General features: G+C 38.8%; 1 protein-coding gene across 22 annotated transcripts in view; it reads left to right on the top strand.

The window, feature by feature from the left end:
- The window catches only part of ACACA (acetyl-CoA carboxylase alpha), a 285398-nt gene that overhangs the window by 128631 nt on the left and 133667 nt on the right, over positions 1–23100 (top strand). For all 22 annotated transcript variants that reach the window (XM_086686727.1, XM_086686712.1, XM_086686732.1 and 19 more), the window contains 10 exons: positions 189–323; positions 688–834; positions 1172–1360; positions 2047–2147; positions 2839–2927; positions 7807–7931; positions 15438–15551; positions 17056–17169; positions 18165–18254; positions 20289–20407. In XM_086686727.1, the coding sequence (XP_086542853.1) occupies positions 189–323; positions 688–834; positions 1172–1360; positions 2047–2147; positions 2839–2927; positions 7807–7931; positions 15438–15551; positions 17056–17169; positions 18165–18254; positions 20289–20407 (1223 nt within the window). The remainder of the gene's footprint in view (positions 1–188; positions 324–687; positions 835–1171; positions 1361–2046; positions 2148–2838; positions 2928–7806; positions 7932–15437; positions 15552–17055; positions 17170–18164; positions 18255–20288; positions 20408–23100) is intronic.

A 23100-nucleotide genomic window follows, 5' to 3' on the forward strand; every position in this document is an offset into this window, starting at 1 on the left:
CTAGGTCCTGAGATTTTCTAATTGCCCTCCTTCTACTTTGTTGGAGATTTCAAGGTTCTCATTATTCTGGATGGAATTAGAGATAGTGTTAGATAGGTAGACTTAGACATTGAAGGGAAAACTAGCTTCTTTAAATCATTCATTGTAAAGAGAGGCTAAGCTGTAATTTTATTTATTTTTTGTTACAGGTGATGAAGATGGTAATGACCTTAACAGCAGCAGAGTCTGGTTGTATCCATTATGTCAAACGGCCTGGAGCAGCTCTTGACCCTGGCTGTGTGATAGCCAAAATGCAGTTAGACAACCCCAGCAAGGTCCAACAGGTAAGTAGGAGGGTACTTTTAATATTGCTCTCTAAGAGTTGATTACATGGTAGGGGTAGTTTGGAGGGGCAGATGATTTCAATGCGTAGTTTGCTAGTTTTTTCTTATGCTTTCCCCCCCCCCCCCCCCCCCCGATCTCATGCCTTGTGTTTGTGCCTATAGCATTATGGAACTAGATTTTGCAGAAATTACTATGATACTAAGATTCTATGATTTCCTCTGATGATTCCTCCATTGATTTCTCTCCTTGTAGCTGGGTATGGTAAAGAGATGTCTTGGTTTTGAATGATGACTCTAAGTTGCAGTGTGTGTGTAACCTGACTAAAAGGTAGTGGGTGACTTGATCTCTCATTGGGGTTGACAGGCTGAGCTTCACACGGGTAGTCTGCCACGGATCCAGAGCACAGCACTGAGAGGCGAGAAGCTCCATCGAGTGTTCCATTATGTCCTGGATAATCTGGTCAACGTAATGAATGGATACTGCCTTCCAGATCCTTTTTTTAGTAGCAGGGTATGAATCACTTCTCTTGGGGAAAGGGTGTACAAATAGGGTACTGTTCTCCAAGATAGTTTAAAAATCACACAAGGATTTTTTTAGAGGGAGGAAAAGAAAGCTGTTTGGCCTGAAACTCTCTCACCTTTAGTTGTGGGATGTGGAGTCTTTAAATCCTTTCTGCTTATCTGTGTCATTGACTTCACATTTAATTGGGATTTAAACCAGAGAATGAGGGCAGAGTTAGATGCCTATATTATAGTTTCATAGTAAATACTGCATGATACTGAATCCAGATATATCACTTTATTTTGGAGATGGTTTTAATTTTGTGTGGATCTTATTTCCTTCTCAGGTAAAAGACTGGGTAGAGCGGTTGATGAAGACCCTCAGAGATCCCTCCTTGCCTCTCCTAGAATTGCAAGATATCATGACCAGTGTCTCTGGCCGTATTCCCCCGAATGTGGAGAAGTCTATCAAGAAGGAAATGGCTCAGTATGCCAGCAACATCACATCAGTCCTCTGTCAGTTTCCCAGCCAGCAGGTATTTATAGAGTTACATTTCTCTACTAGCTACCAGTTCTGGAGTTCATGTTGTGGGATTCCTTCCTGCTTGGATCCTCTGTCTGGATGTTGTGCTTTTGCAGTCTTAAGTATTGTGCCCTTCACAAATGTGTCTCAGGATATAAGCCCAATAAAATACTATATGTGAAGTGTAAAAGTATTTGTGATTATAAGAAAAAATCTTTTACTTAATAGAGGTTTATTCTTGGGCCTATGCCCTAATTAGAGGAATTTTGTGAATTTAAAGTGGAGGGATATTTGTAGTTTTATTAGCAGCAACTTCTTACTACCCCAGCAGCATGCTTATTTTTTGCCTGTGAAGCTAATTTACATGCAGAGAGTTAAGGTAGGCAAGTGAGGAATAAAGTTTGAACCTTGACTGTAAACATATCTTGCCTGTCAAGGGCCTCTGGTAGGATGGTAGCTTTTGTGTTACACTCATTAGTTCATCTAGGAAAGTGTGAAAAGAAATAAAAGTTGCTTGCTTATTTAACACAAGCCTCTAAACTATGCCCAGTAACTTCTAGCTGCTCCCAGCACGTGAAAGATGGAAATTTTTGTGTTATAATTAAGATTACTGGTATACAGTATGTAATGCTACACAGGCTAATGCTTTAGGTCTCTTTGTTGGGTTTGGCTTCATTTTTTTCCCTCTTTCTTCTTTAGATTGCCAACATCCTAGATAGCCATGCAGCTACATTGAACCGGAAATCTGAACGGGAAGTTTTCTTCATGAACACTCAGAGCATTGTCCAGCTGGTACAGAGGTAAAGTTAATGTGATTCCCAGGATACACAGGATTCCCAGACCTGTTCATACCCATACTTTCCTTTATTCTAAGTACGCACCAAGAGATTTATCTCAGGTTTGACTTATTAGAAAGCACTTGTGTCTTGGGAAATATAGGTATTTTCTAAATACCTTAGATATCTAAATATCTTAGGACTGTGAGCTAAAATATTTCTGATGACTTTTGTGTTCTCCATCTTTCTGTGAATTATTAAAGCATAGAAATTTCATTGCTTTTTTTTCCTGGTAATTTTGATGAAACTCTTAATTTTTCTTCTGGCACAAGGCCAAGTAAGACATTTATTCTTCTTAGCTTCCATAGCCAACTATTGGACTGAAGGAACATTCACAGAACATTTTCAACTCTAAGATGCTCATAAATTTTTCAGATATCCCTGAGCCATTTCAGGAGTATAATGATCATTTCTACGTAGCAGTGGGAACTGAACCAGGGTGTTGTTCAGTAGGGCTGTCAAGTGGTTTTTGGTTTTGTTTTGTTCTCCTTTTTTTCTTTCCTTTTATATAAAACAAAAAACCCCACAAAAACTCTTGTCTATAGGTAGATTTCTGAGGCTTAGAATTTAAGCTCTGGGCTTATTTAAATAGTCTGTTATTCTAATAGTATTAGCCTGTCAGGTTTTTCAGTGGACATTTTTTCTGCTTGCCTAGGTACCGAAGTGGCATCCGAGGCCACATGAAGGCTGTTGTGATGGATCTGCTACGGCAGTACCTGCGAGTAGAGACACAGTTCCAGAATGGTAAACCTCTTCCTGAGAACTCTGTTTCTGAGAAAGCTTCCTTGTAGGACTGTGCAGCAGCAGAGCCAGTTCATCCTGTCACTAACACCTACCATTAACAAACTCTTGCCCTGTCACCACTTTCTTAAAAACTAAACCTCCCTGTCCCACTAGTGCCAAAGAAAGAACAACAAAGACAGCTTGATGAGATTGTGAATCTGGTGTGCCTTCTGGGAAAGGGCTGAGATAATTTTTCTAGTAGAGATTAGTATTCCCTGTTGATGTCTTCTTGACCTTGTTTAGTGAGAGTTGGTTGAGTCATGACCAGGCTGAAATTGAAAAACTGTATCTGAAGAGCTTGCCTCTTGGCAGCTAATCCACGGATTGAACCGCAGACATGTGAAAAAGGCTCAGATTTTCCAGTACTATTCAGTGTATCATTTAGGTGGAATTTATCCCTGGCTTTCTCTGAAGAGCTTCATTAAATGATGTATGAAGTCTCTAAATGTGAAATACCTCTAGGTAGGATTTTAAAAGCTACATACTGCTGATATTGCTCCCTGCCACAAGGTGGCAGTGAAACATCATAATTAGAAATATTACTTAACATCTTACGTATTTTGCTTCCTTTTGCATCTTTTAAAGGACGGCTGTGCCACTCATAACCAGCAAAAATCCTCAAGTAAATATTAGCAAACCAAATCCATCAGTGTATATACAAAATAACACATTACAACCAAATTGTCTTTATCCTACTAATGCAAGCTTGATTAATATTGGAAAAACCAACTAATGTGATTTATTATCTAAGGGATTCAAAGAGGAAAAAACATGGTCACCTAAAGATATGGGGGAAAAATATTTGACAAAATTTAATATTCATTCATGAGAAACTCTTGGCAAATGAAGAATAAGATGGAACTTCTTTAAACATATAAAGTTTCCCCACCAAAAAATCTGTAGGGTACCTCATGCATAATAGTAAAATTGAAAGCATTGTCGAGAGCATTCTCTTTAAGACAGGAATAAGACGAGGGCACCTGCTCTCACTGCTTCTATTCAGCATTATACTGGATGTCATAGCCAGTGCAATAAGATAAAAAGAATTAAAAGGTGTGAGGACTGGAAAGGAGTAAGGAAATAAATCTGCCACTGTTATATGTATGATATCTACCTGGAAAAGCTCAAAGAATCCACATATTTATTGTTGGAATTAAAGTCTAAAAAGGTTGTTGAATACAAAATTCAAATGTATATTGAATTTTGTGTGTCTTTATAGTACAATTGTTTAGAAAAGCAGTTTAGAAAAATATGGCATTTAAAATAGCAACCCAAAATATGGAACACTAAAGAATAAGTCTAATAAAAAATGTACAAGCCTTTTTTGAAGAAAATTATGAGTGAACAGTAATGAAGATCTAAATAAGTATCATGGTCTTAGATTGGAGTGTACACCTGCAAAGTATTGATTCTCCTGGAATTCATCTGCAGATTCACTGATGTTCAGTAAAAATCCTAGTAGGGTATCTTCATGGAATTTTTCAAGCTAATTCTAAAATTTATATGAAAGGAAAGTCTGAAAATAACCAGGATACTTCTTTTTTTAAAAATTTTATTTATTTTTAAATATTTATTCACTTTTGAGAGACAGAAACAGAACATGAGCAGGGGAGAGGCAGAGAGGGAGGGGGACACATAATCCGAAGCAGGCTCCAGGCTCTGAGCTGTCAGCACAGAGCCGATGCAGGGCTTGAACTCACAAACTGTGAGATCATGACCTGAGCGGAAGTCAGACGCTCAACCGACTGAGCCACCCAGGCGCCCCTAACCAGGATACTTCTAAAGAAATACAAGGTGGAGGGATTTTCCAGTGAAATATCAAGGTTTAATCTAAAGCCTTATTAATGAAGAGATTGTGATATTGGTATAGGGAAAAGTTAATAGACCAATGGAACATAGTAGCCCAGAAACAGATCCATCCACATATATATGAAAGTTTACATTATAACAGAACAGGCATTTAGATCATGAGGAAAGGATAGACTTCTTTCTCATTAAATGATACTACTACAATGGCTTATTTATTTCCAAAACCAAAAAAAGAAATTGGATCTCTATCTTAAACTATATGCACAGAAGTCAATTCCAGATGAATTAAAGACTTAAACATGTTCTAAAGAGGCAAAACTACTAAATTTTTAAGAGAATAGCCATATGACCTCAGGGTAGGGAAGGATTTGTCATGGAAGACACACATCTAGTGTAAACCACATGTCTAGTGTAAACTAGAAAGGAAAAGGCTGATGAAAAGATGCCATAAAGAGACTGAAAACATAAGCCACAAAGTGGGAGAAGGTACTTATAAAACCTACACCTATAATGAAAGGGGTTAGTAAATAAGTAAAAAGACAACTTCTTTGAAAAATAGGCAAAAGAAAAAAAAATAGGCAAAAGATATAAAAGGATAATTCATAAAAGGAAGGATACAAACAATCCACAAATTGAAAAGATGTGCAATCTCATTGCTAATTAGAGAAAGCCAAAAACACAATAAGATTGGCAAAAATTAAAAAATCATCTTTCACTACTTCTGTAAGTAACAGTGCAAATTTCCAAAGTGTAAACCACTTTGGAAAAGTTTGTCAGAACTTAATAGAGTTGAATGTTTTATGTATTCTTCAACCTCACAATTTTACTCTTAGATAATAAACTTTAGAGAAACTCTTACACATGTTTGTAAGGAGACATATGGGACTATTTATTGGCAGCATTGTTCATAGCAGCAAAATAGGAAACCATTAGAATTACATAAGTAGAATAAATAATTGAATTCTGGTATATTCCTACAATGGATTATTATACAGCAATGAAAGTTGAGGAACCAAGTTATACATATGAACAGAAGGCTGTGTTTCACAAACAATGTTGAGACGTAAATGGAATAAATGTAAAGAAAAGCAAAAGAGTGAGTAACATAAAATTCAGCTTAGTAGGTATTTCTGAGGGGGAGCACATAGGATCCTTCAAAGATAATTAAAAATGTTCTAAGATAGATGGTAGTTATATGGGTATTTATTCTGCTGTATGTATATCTCACAACAAAAGGTTTTTAAAAATGTGGTGTCATTACTTTCTTTCTGCTTAGTGTCTCTGCTGTCTTTTCCCTGGGTAAATATTCTTTTTATCTGTCCTTGTTCTAGTAATTCCCTTTACCAAGATATATTTCTGTTGTGCCTTCAAAGTTAAGTGTTGGTTGGGAAAAGTATGAATTTATATAGGACAACTAATTCTATTTTGTTCTAAATAGGTCTTATATGAAATTGTCAATTCTTAATTCAAATATATCTGAATTAAGTTCTTTATTCAGATATATTTAGTTTCATATTGACAAAAATTCATATTTATCTTTAATATTTAAAACAGAACCGAGTTACCCTGGTTGAATGTACTCAGTATTCTAGGAATCCATAGTAATGCAGTCAAACTGTTCTGGTTTGTAACTTAAAATGGAATCTGAATTGAGATGATAATCCTTTAGTATTTTCATAATTTCATAAAATTCTGACCTTGATTGAGACTATTCAAACACTAATTCTCCTTTGCTTGGAAATTCAATTCTGGAGTAAGCTGTTTTCTGAAAAAAGTGAATATTACTTCTATGCTGTGGTAGATATCACTACAGTAAACCTGATCCTTATGTTTCTGTGGCAAAACATAGCTTTCCTAGCCAGAACTAACCTACCCCTGATGGCCTTATGAAGGGCCAATGAAGATGTACATAATTGTATTCTCCCTGCAGACCTTTTGACTTAATGCAAGGTTCTCCTTGATCTATGCCTTAGTTTGGATTTGGAATGGCTAGGTGTTGTTTAGCTGTTTCATGGATTCACAGAGCAAAATGTTGATTTCAGAGGGAACAACCATCCCCCTTACAGATATTGATAAGTTTGTGTTGCTTTATTTTTGAGCTAAAACTGTTCCATATAGTTAGGGGCACGTGGGTGGCTCAGTCAGTTAAGCATCCAACTCTTGATTTCAGCTCAGGTCATGATCTCACGGTTTGAGATTGAGCCCCCCCCCCCCCCCCCCCCCAGTTGGGCTCTGCGTTGGACATGGAGTCTGCTTGGGAGTCTCACCCTCGTTCTGCCCCCTCTTCAAAAACAAAAACAAAAACCTGTTCCTTATAGTTAGGGTGAAACATTTTCAGTGAGTCAGACATGAAGCCAGAATCTCAAGCTGGGGCAGACTTTAAAGATCATCAAATTTAATGGTATTGACATTTCTTTTTAAGCAACAGAATCCTCTCTTCTAAGGAAATCATTTCAGGAAACTAAATGAGAGTTTAGAGTAAGGGTGAGGATTGGAATTACCACCAACAGCTCAGTCTCTAAGACAAACCTTCCCTCTACCTTTTTTGGGGGGGTGGGGGATGCAAATGATGCTCAGAGAGGGAAAGCGATTTGCCAAGAAGCACATAGGAAATTGGTAATACAGCTAGGCTTTGAGCCCAGATCTTGCACTAGATAGCCTGACTCCTACCGGCATTTCTTTTACTAAACCTCATTACCAATTCTGTACAAATCCATCCAAGAAAATTCTTTTTTTTTTTTAATTTTTAAATTTTTATTTATTTTGAGAGAGAATTCCCAAGCAGGCCCTGCACCACCAGTGCAAAGCTTGACACAGGGCTCCATTGCACGACCACAAGATCGTGACCTGAGCCCAAATCAAGAGTCGAACGCTTAACTGACAAAGCCACCCAGGTGCCCCTTTCCAAGAAAATTCTTACAATGTTTCACTGCTTATCAGGTGAATTATAGACATTAAACAAACAAACAAATGGCATGTAAATGTGAACACTCAACCATAGATGAGGACCAGTTCTTTTTGCTGCTTGCAGGTCACTATGACAAATGTGTGTTTGCCCTTCGAGAAGAGAACAAGAGTGACATGAACACTGTGCTAAACTATATCTTCTCTCATGCTCAAGTCACCAAGAAGAATCTTCTGGTCACAATGCTTATTGTGAGTACCATTTTTCAGAACCTGTAAGGATGGTTGATGTTGAGAAAACATTTCTCCTTCTGAGGTTCTGTGGTCAGAGGAAAAGCTTCTTGTCTCCTGTAATTTTGGCATGAATGGCGCTTGAGTTGTAGATGAATGGTTTCTCACCTTTACCTCTGTCCTTGACCTGAAGGAACCTACTCCTGTCAGGAAAGGATTGTTCTGGCTATTATGCATGCAATCATGCACAGGAACTCAAATCTCTTGATTCTGCTGAGAGATGCCTTGTGCTTCCTGGTGTCACTCATGACAGTAGCTTTAAAACTGAGTCTTATTTAGCCAGTATACTTTTTCTTCAGAACTCTTGTTTTTTCCATGAATGTCAGCAGTGGCTATTACGTCCCAAAATGTAAGAATGAAAAACAGTGTTAGAAATCCAGTACTGCCCCTCACACCAAAGAAATTTAAATTTATTCTGCATCTTCTTTGGTCCCTTTCTGTTTTACTTACATAGAACTCCAAGCTCAGATTCTTGTAATGGTAGTGGATGCATGCTTTTGTCCCTATAACCTCGTACTATGAGAGCTAGTAGAAAGTGGGAGTGAAAGGTGAGAATGTGAATAGAATTAATGTACATTTGACCAGTGGGTAGAATTTTTGTGAACTTAAGGATTTTTAAACACAGTATGTAAGTCCTTCATTCCTAGATTCTTCTGATTGAGTTAGTTCTTAAAATCAGAGTTTCATAGGACTATTGTTAGAGTCCCCAACCCATGAACAGCTGCCTTATGGCTGCCTTTTTTGCCTTTTTGGGGGACCAAAGTACCATTTTACTCCTAGAGTTTCCTCTCTTGTCCCTTTGTGGAATTGACATTTTTGGTACCTTAATTCCATTCTTTCTTCTTGGAGGGGTAAAAAGAAAAACTATAAATTGCCACTGCTGTTTTTTTATTCCATAGTTTAGAATAAAGGGAAACTACCTACCTCACATTTGTGTTTAACAACAGTGCCACAACTTCATGTCTGCCTAGCTGGTTAACTCTCAAGGATATAACATTTTTTTTTAGAATAGCTACCTTTAAAAACATAATCACAAGGAGAGTTCATTACCTTTGCTACCATAGAATGGCTAGATGGTGGGGAAATCAGAAGATGCATTTGAAAGAAAAAAATATATATCAGCAGTATAAAATATTTCAACTTCCCCAAGTGACAGGTTTCAGCAAAGAAGTGCTATTATCTATGGTAATTTGATGATTTTTTTTCAATCAAAAGAAGGAAGATATCTGTGACTAGTTAGATTTTTTTTTAATTTTAACATAAGGATTGCTAATTCTCATTTGGATAAAACAAGACTTTGCAGCAGAAAAGGGTAATGAGGAGGGAGTGGAAGAATCTCTCAGTTTGGACCTAAAATGGGGTGTATTTGCCTTTTTAGGGAGCTAATGATGGTGAGTTTTCATTTTATTATGATTACCTTTTTAAGGACTTAACAGTTTTCTGCACTAAAAATAGACCAAAGCCCAGAATCCTTGGAGCAGCAGAAGAGTAATGATCGTCCAAGACTGTCGCTGGGTTTCTTAAATTCTAATTTGTAAGATATAGGGGCTCGGCTCGCTCCTTTTGCGGAGTGATTGTAAGTAACGCTTGCCTTAAGAATCTCATTATTGGAACACGGAGCCATATTTCCTCTGAGAATTCTGGAGTAGCTTTGAGCCGGGGCTGTTCATTTCTCAAGTAATCACGCTGGTGTGATGGAGAGAGAAAATGGCAGCTGTTCGGAGCTCAGGCCTTCAATTTTCTTCAGAGTCCAGTCACTCAAGTGTGTAATTACACGGGGGGTGCTGCAGAGGCGTTGGGGCCTGTCAGAGAACTGGTTTGAGGCTTTGCTTTCTGCTTTTGCCAGTCAGGACAGGCAGAAGCCAATGGGACTCTGACTTGCTGCTGTTCTTTTTTCCCCACCTTGTCATCCTGATTACTTCTTACCTGCATGGATAGTGCCCAAACTTTCTTTCCAACAGGCTGAGCTCTTTGGAGAAAAGAGCTGTAATAAGTGTTTGGGTTTGGATGCATAGGACGGTGAGCAGAGGAAGAGTTGGGGGGGGGGGGGAGGAGGAGGAGGGGGAGAAGAAGAAAGGTTGAAGATGTGAACCAGAAAGATGGATTTGTCCTTTCCTTATTTTGGCATTTCACATTTTTCTTTAAAAAAACAAACCAAAACTCAGTAAATATAGTAGGATCTATAGGCTTTCATATCATTGAGTTTCTTTTGAAATATCAGCTGCTTTCACCTCATCTTAGAGACTTGGAAATCAAGAAGTTAATTGATTTCTCAGCTTGAGCTGAGAGCCAGGTAGCCGTGTCATGTGCAGCCGGAATGAAGGCTTGAGAGGTGCTCCTTTCCAATGTGATATTGCTGGATATCAGGTGTGGGTTTCCTCATTCTTTCTTTGGTAATGGCAGGGTCTCACTGCCATCACCCCATCCTACATCTGCATGAATGTTGGTAGCTGATAAAAGCTATCTTACTGGTTTGGATCACTCTTTCCTTAGGTCTCACTGTCTTTTACAGATACAGATACCACCTGGACATGGTAGCATTGGAATTCCACAGCTTGTGTTCTCTGCCACTTCCCCTTTCTTTGCTTACCTTGGCTTCCTGATTGATGGTTATGTGCCCGGCATTTCAATCTTTTGCTTTCTAGAAGCAGGAATGTTGATGGTGTGCTTTGCTGAGCTAGATGATGATTTCTGGGGCTTTTGAACCTAGAGGGAGGGATCAAGACAATCAGGCTTCTGTGAATCAGTGTTATGAAATGTGGGCTGCTTCAAGGAACCCCTCATCCCCTCCAGGTATTAGCATAGCTTGCCTAGTAGTAGCTTGCCTCAGGCAACTTGCCTCTTGAGCAAATTTGTTCTAATCTTTTACCCTATCTGGAAAGCAGAATATCAAGTAAAATGCATAAGTCCATTTGGAGGAACACGGTGCCTCGATTAAAACCAAAGTCTAGAAGACCAAAGGTATTTTTTGAAAACTCTTTTTACTTCTCAAATTCAATTTCATAGGAAAAAGCTTGGAAATACTATTTATGTTTACTTAGAGATAGTTAAAGAGACTCTAGCCAAATTAGGCAATTTGGCGCCAATAAAAATAATCAACATTCTTATAGCTGTCCAGATAACAAAGTACACGTTCCATAGCCATCTTGATGCTGAGTAGTCCTCCCCTCACTACTTATATGTTATTTCTGGTATGGTCCACATGAATATAATGTAAACCATGCTTCCTAATGAGTAGTGCTATGCCTGTGAACCTTGATTTGGTTTTAACTGGGAGCCTTTTCTTCTTCTTCTTCTTCTTAACATAACTGCAAATAATTTTATCCTATGTGTCTTAGGCCTAGTTTACTGAATACAGGTGATATTAACAATTTCTTGTTAAACCTGTCCTATGACATCCTTGGAATTACAAAAAGTCCAGCTGTGACTGGAAGAAGCTACCAGTCCATTGCTGATTTTGGGATTAGTGCCTCACCTACCTGAACAATTGTTAATGTCTTGAGAGCATTACACATTCGGTCACATTCCATTCTGAATTGTCTTCAAATCATAGGTTGCTAAGATCAAGTTGGATTATTTTGGGCTCTTCTGGCAGTCAGCTGCATAACTTTGGTTATGGTTTTGACACTTAAGCACATTTGTTATATTTCTGTACATCAGAAATATTCCCTGCAGTTAGCCACCATCCAGGTTAAGAATAAATACAAGAAATAAATGTGTGATACCAATCTTAACCATTACTGAATAATTATTTTCACTTTGGCCTGCAGATTTATGCAAGTAACCTGTAATCCCAGACTCGGCAGGTAGGCTCATTAAAAAAACCTCTTTATATTGAGGAAACACATCTGCTGACTGAGTCACCATTTAGTGTCATTGTTATAAAATGTTCACCAGAATTAGATGGTGATGTTGGGCCTCCCAAAGGAAGCCTGCTTCTAGTCTAGAGGGCCATAAACTTCCTTTTGGATGTTTGTATCTTCGGATTGTTGGTTCTCATAGGTAGAATTGTCTTCAGTGTCTGGTGGTTTCTTTTAGGACCTGAACATACCTGGTCTTTCTTGTCCAGACCAAGGACAAGAAAGGGATGAGAAGGTTACTCTACATTTAATTTTCTTTTTTTTTTAATGTTTATTTATTTTTGAGACAGAGAGAGACAGAGCATCAACGGGGGAGGGTCAGAGAGAGGGAGACACAGAATCTGAAACAGGCTCCAGGCTCTGAGCTGTCAGCACAGAGCCTGACGCGGGGCTCGAACTCACAGATTGTTAGATCATGACCTGAGCCGAAGTCGGCCGCTTAACCGACTGAGCCACCCAGGCGCCCCTACATTTAATTTTCTATTGCCAATCTTTTTCTTGTTTAAAAAAATTTTTTTAAGTTTATTTATTTTGAGAAAGAGCGAATGGTGAAGGGGCAGAGAGAGGTAGTGAGTATCCCATACAGGTTCCGCACTGTCAGCGCAGAGCCCAATGCGGGGCTTGAACCCACAAAATGTGAGACCATGACCTGAGCTGAAGTCGGACACTTAACTGACTGAGCCACCAGGCGCCCCGGCCAATCTTTTTCTAAGTGCTCATGATGACAATGGGCAAAATAATATTTGAATGGAAAATATCCAAGTTAGGATAAACTAATGGATGTAGTAGTTTATTGATACTATATTTGCTACTTCACATCCCAGAAAGGCCTGGTTTCTGTACTTTATCACAAGGAGCCCAGAAAAAGGTTGTCGCTTGGTGATTATGAATGAATAATTATTTCCCGATTATTGTTTTAAGTCTCCATAGTTCCCTTTTCTTTCAGATACTGTTTCCTTTTCCCTACCTCTTTTCTCCCTCCTTTTCTCTCATAGTGGAAAGATAAAAGGAAAAAAAATGGTTTTTTAAAAAGTGGTGTTGTGTATTGTTTTAAATTAGAACATGATCTATAGTTAGGCAAGAAGATAGCTCCATTTTTTTTTTTTTTTTTTTTTTTTCAACGTTTATTTATTTTTGGGACAGAGAGAGACAGAGCATGAACGGGGGAGGGGCAGAGAGAGAGGGAGACACAGAATCGGAAACAGGCTCCAGACTCTGAGCCATCAGCTCAGAGCCCGACGCGGGGCTCGAACTCACGGACCGCGAGATCGTGACCTGGCTGAAGTTGGACGCTTAACCGACTGCGCCACCCAGGCGCCCCAAGATAGCTCCATTTTTATTTCTTTATTTTAATTTAATCCCAAGAGGTAAACCTGGATTTCCTTTCAAGGGAAAACATTCCAAAGCTGTCATGTCTGATACAAGTAGGTAGCTAGTGTTCTTATTTTGTTATGTTGGTTTTTGTTGTTAGATGTTGAGACTTTAGTCTGGACTTTTGCAGAGTAGCTGAGTTTTACTTCTCAGGACACCTGTTAGGTTTTTAGATCTTTCAATGGGACATTCTGATGGGTGGAGGAAGTACCTCAGAAAGGAATGTTTTTCTCTATTAGGAACATTAGGAAAAGAGGGATTTAATAGAAAAACCTTATCTTGGTTTCCTTATTCACTGTGATCTGTCTGTTCTTCTGTCTTCCTGTGGTCTTGTCCCTGGTGATTTTGTACATTTCCTTGAAATTCTATTTCGCTCCTTAGATCTCAACAAAAGATGTAGCTTAGTTGCATTTTCTCCCTCCTTTTTTCTCTTAATACCTAGGGTAGGTTGAACAGGCCCTCTGGTCTATGACCACATGCTCAACCGAACCCTGGATTTATAGTCACTTGATAGGCCACTTTCTCCTCCTCACTCAGATCAGTGACTTCTGTGTGCCAAACAGGTGAATCTTCCCCCTCAGATCAGTGAATTTACTGTGTTCAGCATGTGAAAACAGTACTTGCACTTCCTTAACTATAAATCCCATCGTGTGTTTTATGACTCTGGATATTTGGAGCAGACCTCTGGTGGGTGGATTGGAGACCAGGAGGTATTTCCTGCTTTAAAATGTTTGAGAAGCCTTCTTCCCAGCATAGTGGTGCTGAGTACTCCCAAACCGTTTACCCTGTGGTGTGGAAGGCAGTAGGGGTTGTAGAAGAGGTGTTTTGGGAAATGCCTATCTGCCCCAAAAGCTGAAAGTCTCAAGCTTTTGTTTATACTGTTGTGGTAAAGGGACCATAAAGAGTATCCTTTGAGATGAAGAAAGTTAAATATGAAATGGAGGCTTTTCAGGAAAAAGGCCGATAATCAAGGTAAGGAAGAAAATTAAAAGGCAGCAACAGGAAGCCTTTTGGGATCTGGTCATCTGTCATGTCCTATTTATAGTAGAGGGAGAATAAAAACTCACTACATTATAAAAGCAATTATTTCAAACTCAAAGTAGAGGGAACTATGCCTAAAGGTATATATTTTATGTGGTATTGTTTAAGAATTTTTTTTTTAATGTTTATTTATTTTTGAGAAGAGAGAGAGCCGGGGAGGGATCCGAAGTGGGCTTTGCGCTGACAGCAGAGAGCCCGATGCAGGGCTTGAACTCACGAGCCATGAGATCGTGACCTGAGCCGAAGTTAGACGCTTAACCAACTGAACCACCCAAGCGCCCCTAGTATTTAGAATCTCTATAAATAACTCTGTACGTTTCAAAAAAAAAAAAAAAAGGACAGCTATTTATAAAATCCACATTTGCAGTTTTTTCAGCTTAGATGAAAATTTCATGGATAATGGATGAATTTAGGGAATGAACTAATACTCCACTGGAGAAGTATTTTTCTTAAAATAGATAGAGATTTTTTTTCTTAACTAATTTTAATTTTTAGAAAAGGAAGGGCCCAATTGAATAAACCCATGGATTGTATAGTAGTAGCTTGGTTTTTTCCTCTACTCCATCTAAGGATTCACCATGTTTAGTTATTGTGGAATGATTCTTGGTACAGCAAGAGGATAAATGATTCAGGAATAGAATTGTCAACATATGAGATAGTGTTTTTATATAGTGTGTGTTCATAAATGAATAATTTGCTCTTGTGTTTCTGTTTTGCACCCTCCTGGGATGTTGAACATTGGTGTTTGGAATGAAAACCACCAGGAGTGGTTCCTTTTGCCTTATTCTGCCTTCTTTCCAAAAGTGGAAGAGGGAACAGGAAAGCCTGACTCAGTCCCTATATTATTTAAAACCTCTTAAAAGTTGGAGGCATCATCTGTTGTTTTTTACTCAGAATCCCTTGGCCCCTTTTAATGGTCCCTGATGATTTCTTCTGCATGTTAAAAGTATAATGTTAATAAAGAAATTCACTAGGAACTTTGAATCTGAATGCCTGAGGAATTTGGGCTTCTCAGCAGTGGCTTCTTCTTGGGTCTTCTGTACACATTGTTTGGGATACAAATAATAGGAAGTTTGCATTTTCTTATTAATCCAGCTCTGTTTGCTTTCTTTTTAGTCCCTTTTCCCATTTCAAATTTCTATCCACAGTTCTTTTTAATGTGGATGTATATATATTTTTTCACATTAACAATTAGGATCAGTTGTGTGGTCGGGACCCTACTCTCACTGATGAGCTGCTGAATATCCTCACAGAGCTAACTCAACTCAGTAAGACCACCAATGCCAAAGTGGCACTTCGAGCACGCCAGGTAAGGACATGTGTTGATTATCTTGAAGGAGAAATGGTTTTCATACAATGAGTTTTTTATTCAATCTCCTGACACAGATCATACAATTTTCTATGTACATCTTCTCACGGCCCTCAAAACAAATGTTTTCACGTAGTATGTCTTTTTTTTTTTAATGTTTATTTATTTATTTTTCAGAGAGAGAATTTGTAGTTTTAACAGATTGTCTTTTTTTTTTTTAATGTTTGTTTCTGTTTTTGAGAGAAAGGGGGTGGGCAGAGCATGAGCAGAACGGGCAGAGAGAGGGAGACACAGAATCAGAAGCAGGCTCCAGGCTCTGAGCTGTCAGCACGGAGCCGGATGTGGGGGCTCAAACTCACAAGCTGTGAGATCATGACCTGGGCCAAAGTTGGATGTTTAATGCAAGTGCCCCACGTAGTATGTTTTTTTTAAAGAGAAAGGAAAACATTAATGTTGAGTCTTTAAAATAGAAGTCTTTTCCCCCTGATAAAATTCTCTTACGATTCCCTGACTTTCCTAATCACCTTATGATAGTAAACCAGGGTCATGTGGGGGAAAGGAAACTAAGGGATGGCAATAAACTCAATATTTTTCACTTCCCAAAGGGAGCTTAGAAGCAAGTGAAAACTTTTTTTTTAAGTGTGTAGGAAAAAATTAAGTGTGGAAAGCAGAAAGATAATGCAGTGGATCTTAGGTGCTAGCAATCAGAACAACCCCAGAGAAGTCCAGTTAGTTTCACCCTGTAGTCTTCATTTCCATTCCAAAAGGTTTCAGCAGGGAAGCCAAGAAGTGGCGCTCCCTTTGTGTTTCAGTGCACGGGGCATTGACAAGGAAGCAGCATTTGAAGCTGTTCAGTGACCTCCTGCTTTCTCTACAATTGTATCCATGTCACTGAACTGCTCAAAGTTATTGAACCTCTCAGTGACCTGCTGAGAGTATTCAGGTCCTACCGTGTCCCTGTTTGTTTGTGACACTGCTTTTCACTCTCTCTCTGCCCCTCACATGCGTTGGTGTTACATCCCGATACCTCCTTATTGATATTGAGTACTTGGGGCTGTCAGAGCATCTTTTCCTAGTCTTTGTTTCTACTTCAGAGTTGCAAAAGCCCTGCTCTGTGACATCCACCTTCCCCACAGCTGCTCCCTGCCAGACCTGATTCCCAATTAACAGCTAGTCATGCAGTCCCCAGGACTAGAGGCTTTACAATGGTAAATCACATGCACTGAGGGAACTTGATTGAAGCTGTTTTCTCTGCTTTCCCCCTGCCCCACTGTGGGAAATTGCCCACAACGCAAATCATGGTGAGAGTCAACTGAGATGCAGTATTGGTGGCATTGGATGTATGTTACAGGACCTAGAAGTTGTTTTACTTGGTCTCTGTTTTATCTTTGATGCCTGCACTTACAGATTTATATTTATTGCTTTTGTATCAGAGCTGCCTAATAGGAGGCTAGAATAATCACTCCCTCAGGAACTTATGCCTCTTATTTTGCTCTCACTCTAGGTTCTTATTGCCTCCCATTTGCCATCATATGAGCTTCGCCATAACCAAGTAGAGTCTATCTTCCTTTCAGCTATTGACATGTATGGACATCAGTTTTGCATTGAGAACCTGCAGGTATACATAAAGCCCTTTTCTACCACTGTGCATTCTTGTCCACTTTATTCCTAAGCCTGGTTCAATTAATCAATCTGAAATGAAGTTTCATGCCTTGACTTTATAAAATGATTTATACTTAATGTTGTTTTTTTCATAAAAATGCTTTTATAATTGTGATTTAGCTTAAAAATGAAGTCTCTACCTCTTGTACTTTTTATCTAGAAAGTATTCTAGGCTAGAATTAAGTGGTAGCACTAGTTGATGTCTGGTATTTGAATCAGATGTATAAACAGGTAGTTGTTAGTCTTCTAGAGACAAAGCCACTTAAGTCATTTAAGTTTTATCTTATTATAATGCTTACTATTAAGCTTTATACAGAACCAGTTTTATAAAGAGTGTTGGCTAATTTTACTACTAATTGAAAGGACCTTGACTATTACTTTTTAGACAGAACCATTTTCTCAGGAATGACTTTGTTTTTCTACCTGTAAATAAGAGTAATATTGTTCTATCTAGCCAAGGGAATCTTCAGGCTTTCTGTCAGATTTCCTTCCGGGGAAGCTAGAAAAGGGGAAAGGATATTTTTGTTTATTTGGTTAATAGTTGAAATATAGGGTTTCAACTGGGGTCCAAATCTGTGGCTTACCATAGCGGAGGATTGAGACAGTATTTAAGAAGTTGAGTACAGATATATGTCAGGAAGGCTGTTAATTATGGTCTTTAGCACTAATATTAGCATATGATGCATCACTATATTATTCTAAGAATTTTACATATTTTCATTTTTCTAATGCTCGCAACAGACCCATGAGGACAGGTGTCATTCCCCCCCTCCCCCCCCCCCCCCCCATTTTGTAGCTGAGGAAGCTGGGGCACAAAGAAGGTGAGTTTATACAGGACATTCCTAGACAGAATTCTTAGGTTACTCTATCTGCTTCAAAATGCTAAATATTGTCCACTGAAATTGTTCCCTTTTGGATGTAATGGCTTAAGCTTGTCTCTGTACCTTCCAGAAACTCATCTTGTCTGAAACATCTATTTTTGATGTCCTACCAAACTTCTTCTATCACAGCAACCAGGTAGTGAGGATGGCAGCTCTGGAGGTAAGTTTTCAAAGTATTGTGATATCACCTTTTTCTTGGTTTCTAGCTGATCTCTTCTGTCCACTTGGCTAATGTATCAGTCCTTTTTCTTTGGGCTTAAGGTTGGTGCTAAAGAGTAGAGTCTTCTTTTCCTTTGAAACAAATGCTTGCTTTACTCAGGTGTTTTCAGCTGAACTAATCACCACTTGTCCAATCATAGGAAAATAGCTGCCAGCATTTTTCAGTAGTCTCTACTTTCCAAGTATTTGAATTCTCTCATTTCAGAATAAATTAGGATTCCATATAAAACAATAAATGAAAAAATATATGGCTGACCAGAACATGTACCATTTTGTGATTTGGGCCAAATAAAATGGATTTTTAGTTATATTCTGAATTTTTAAGCAACTCTATTGAAATATTTTGTCATGAGAAAGAAAGTAATAACATATAACGAACTGTGTTTTAGTTGCTTTACTGCTTTTCTCATTTAACCCTACAATTACTTCATGAAGCAAAAGGAAAGTGAGACTCCTGAGAGGTTGACTATGACTGGTCCACATTTATGTAGATAATAATTGGAAGGGTTTGCATTTGAACCCAGGTCAATCTGGCTCAAAGACTTTTCTGTTTCCAGCACACTACCTCATTAAGTACAAAAATTGCAGGCCCTGAATAATGGCTATAAATTGCCAGGTAGATGTTTTTTGAAGATGGAAGAAGAGTGTTCTAGATGATTTTATGTAATATGACATCACTGCAGTCTGTTGCAAGCTCCTTTGGCTTACTTTTTATTTGTAGTCTGTGGATGGAATGGAATGTATCCTACTCAGTAAATACCAAATTTTAAAAATATCTAAGTATCTTAGAGTGCTTCCGTGTCATTTAATGAGAAATCTCCTTATATACCTCACATGATAATAGAATCGCATGTAGCATTTTATGTGCATGGCAAATTGGCTGTGAAGTGCACAAGGTCACACTTACGGTTTTTGCTGTGATGTAACCTGTTGCTATTTCTTTAACTCTTGAGTCAGGTTAGTGTGTTTGAGATGTTATGTCAAATTATGCCTTACTGCTTTTGCCTAGGGTTTGGCGGGTTATAAATAATCTAAAATAATTTGGAGTAGTGGGACAACAAAACGAAGAGATATAAGATAGTAAATGAGTTGAACTGTACAACAATTGTTTCTGTCTTCTGCCTTCACTCCTCAGGTGGCTCAGATCAGTACCTCTCATTTTTCTCACTGCTTGATTTTACCTTCTACTGAAGTAATGCTTTCTTTTACTAATGATCAAACCTTCTCCCTAAGTTTGGGTTCACGTGAAAGGTTTATGGCCCAGCCAGAGGTGTCCAGCAGAGGCAGGTTAATTTTATTTTCTTTTTTTTTTTTTTTTTAATTTTTTTTTTTTCAACGTTTATTTATTTTTGGGACAGAGAGAGACAGAGCTTGAACGGGGGAGGGGCAGAGAGAGAGGGAGACACAGAATCAGAAACGGGCTCCAGGCTCCGAGCCATCAGCCCAGAGCCTGACGCGGGGCTCGAACTCCCGGACCGCGAGATCGGGACCTGGCTGAAGTCGGACGCTTAACCGACTGCGCCACCCAGGCGCCCCAGTTTTATTTTCATTTATAGTCATGGGTGTAGTTTTAAGACTGCAACTTAAAAAAATTTTTTTTTTTTTAATGTTTATTCATTTTTGAGAGAGAGAGAGAGAGAGAGAGAGACAGATTGCAAGCGGGGCAGGAGCAGAGAGAGACGGAAACACAGAATCCGAAGCAGGCTCCAGGCTCTGAGTGGTCAGCACAGAGCCTGATGCGGGGCTCGAACCCACGAGCTGTGAGATCATGATGTGAGCCAAAGTCGGACGCTCAACCAACTGAGCCACCCAGGTGCCCTAAGACTGCAGCTTTATTAATTAAAGCAAGTTATTTATGTACAGAGCCTCCTTCTACATTGCATCCCTCTTCTCAAGACTATCTTTTTCCTGGCTAACCATCTTTTAGTTTCTGTTTTTGAAGGAGTGTATTTATTGAGGGTTACTTTTTAACCAGGTTTATGTTCGAAGGGCTTACATTGCCTATGAACTTAACAGCGTCCAACATCGCCAGCTTAAGGACAATACCTGCGTGGTGGAATTCCAGTTCATGCTGCCCACATCGCATCCAAACAGGTGAGTTTGAGCTGGGATGTGCATCTGAGCCAGCCAGATCTATCATGAGAGTTGAGAGTAATCTATGTGACAGTTCCATGGGTTTTTGGTTTTGGCTAGAAATATAGAGCAGAGAATGAACAAATTTATTTATTCATTCATTTTTAGTGAGAGAGTGCATGCACATGTGTGCAAGCAGGGAAGGAGCAGAGAGGGAGAGAGAGAATCCCAGGCAGGCTCTGTGCTGTTAGCGTGAAGTCCCACATGGGGCTTGATCCCACAAACCGTGAGATCATGACCTGAGCCAAAATCAAGAGTCAGATGCCTAATGGACTGAGCCACCTAGGCGCCCCAAAAATGAATAGATTTAAATTGTGAGAGAAGAGCCTCTTGGTACCCACTTTTTTTTTCTTATTTTTGACCTGGAGAGATGAAATATAATCTAAGTAAGATAAAAATTTTAAGATTACTCCATCATTCATGTTTGCTTGTATTATGTCACTGAGGAAACATAGTTCTTTTCTTTCTTTTTTTTAAGTGATAATTTACTGGCATTTTACTTACTGGAACTTTGCCAGAAAATCGCTTTTTTAGCAGTTTAAGTCAAGCAGTTGGAACGTGAAAATATCTTGGGTGGAATGTTTTTCCTTTCTATTTATTTGCTATACATTAAGGCTATACCTGAGCCAATTTTGCTCTCTCCCTAAAAACAGACATCTGAATTTAGCAGCTGAAAATCAAATCAGTTTTTAAAAATCACACTTCAGGTGCAAACTGAAATTTGAATAAACTGTTTAATTAAACCAGGCTAATTCCATTATTTTTTCTTTCCTAAGTCCTTTAAGAAATAAAATGTGCACATGGAAATTTGTTGCAGTTTTGCTTTCGTTTTAAAATAAAAATATGTTGTATACTGATTTATTTTTAAAGTATTCTGATGCAGTGAAAACCTACCTACTCCCACCCACAGATATGTTCATCCCCTCCTGTATTTTCATTCATTTTAGTAATACCACAGGAAATATAAATACCACAGCTAATCTTAAGCTGCCCCCCTCCATTTCTTCTTTATGGCCTTTGGTTCTTCACTTTGTATTACAAAGTACTGTGTCTTTGGGGATCCTTAGTTATAGACAACAGAAATGGTTTTGTTTCTGAATTGCCACTTCACCCAAAGCAATAGAAACCCTTCCTAGAGACAAAGAAGTCTGTGCTGAGACTTTTGGCCACTGGATGCCACTGTTGATCCAGCAGAGGTCAGCAGATGAGCGGACACATCTTCAGAAAAAGTACTTCTCTTCTTTGTCTCAGAAGATCCTTTCACATCTCTACCTCAAAAATACCTTATGGCTGGCAGAGAAAAGCATATATCCTTGATTTAGCAGGCATCTCTCGGTACATTTTTGCCTCCATGGATTTCAGAATCTCATTTTCTAGAAACGAATGGTTGTCCTTCAGTGAGCGGCGAGGTACTCACAGCACACATGGGCTCAGCACTCGGTCTTCTTTCTTCTCCCGCATTCCTTGAATAATTGTAGAGAACTACATGCTATACTTAATGCTCTTTGTAATTCTCAGGACATTCTCCTTTTCTTCCTGCTTTCTACTGCCTCTTCCCTGTGGGCAGTGATTTGTAGTCAGGCTGCAGAGCTGCTTCGGATTTCCTTCCCTCCTCATTGCTCCCCTTGTCTTTTTGAATTGCTCTCCCTGTCCTACTTTGTTATTTGAGGATACGTGTCCAGTTTCGTGAAGGAAAGTAGACTGGAAAATGAGAGAAATGCTTCTTAACTGCTAAGAAATCTTATTCACCTTTCCATCTCAAGGGTATGAGTCTTGGTTATTCCTGTTATGGCTTCAAAACATGGTTATTTGCCCCTCCCGACATCTAAGGTTTACACATCCCAATAGCCAAAGACCAGACTTGAACAGAACTGTGATCCTGTTTTCTGTCTCAAATCTTCTTTGGTTATGTGTATATAAAATTATAAACTGTTGGGTTAGTAGCAGCAGCAGCAGCAGTGATGGAAAGGTGCAGGTAAGGACAAGTAAAGGAGGAAAGGTAAAAATAATCTTTGTGAAAACCAGAAAAATGTTAACATTGCTCCAATGCCTTGTTAGATGTAAAGTCCTTTTGTTAGTTTCGGAGTATAAAATGTGCCATCAGATTTAATCACAGAACGATATACTCAATTTTAGAGTACAGCCTTTTCACATATCATAGATTTGCTACTTGAATTTAGTTTTATAAGGTTTTATATTTTCTTACAAATGTTTTTATTACAGTTTGAAGGTATGACCTTATTCTGACACCAACTGGTGTACTGACATTGAATTCTGACACTAACCACCTTGTGTTAGGTCACATAATACAAGTTAAGGGCTTGGTCCTTTACAAAACTGTCCCTGCTTTAGATGGGGCCACAAGTGGGGCACCCGGCCACCTGCACTTCTGACCAATTGGCTACAAATTTGGGGTTCCCACCATCCTGTCCAGTTTAATAATTCACTAGAACAACTTACAAAAATCAGAAAGCACTATACTTATGAATACAGTTTTATTATAAAGGACACCGATCAGGACCAGCCAGATGAGTAAAGTCTGGGTGTGTCCTGAATACAGAGCTTTCCCATTCTTTCCCTTTGGAATCAGGTACTCATCCTCCTAGCATTATCAGTGTGTTCACCAACCACAAAGTTCCATTGAGCTTCAGTGT

Source organism: Puma concolor, chromosome E1 (assembly GCF_028749965.1).
Source record: "Puma concolor isolate L17-30 chromosome E1, mPumCon1.1.hap2, whole genome shotgun sequence".
In the NCBI taxonomy this organism is placed as follows: domain Eukaryota; kingdom Metazoa; phylum Chordata; class Mammalia; order Carnivora; family Felidae; genus Puma; species Puma concolor.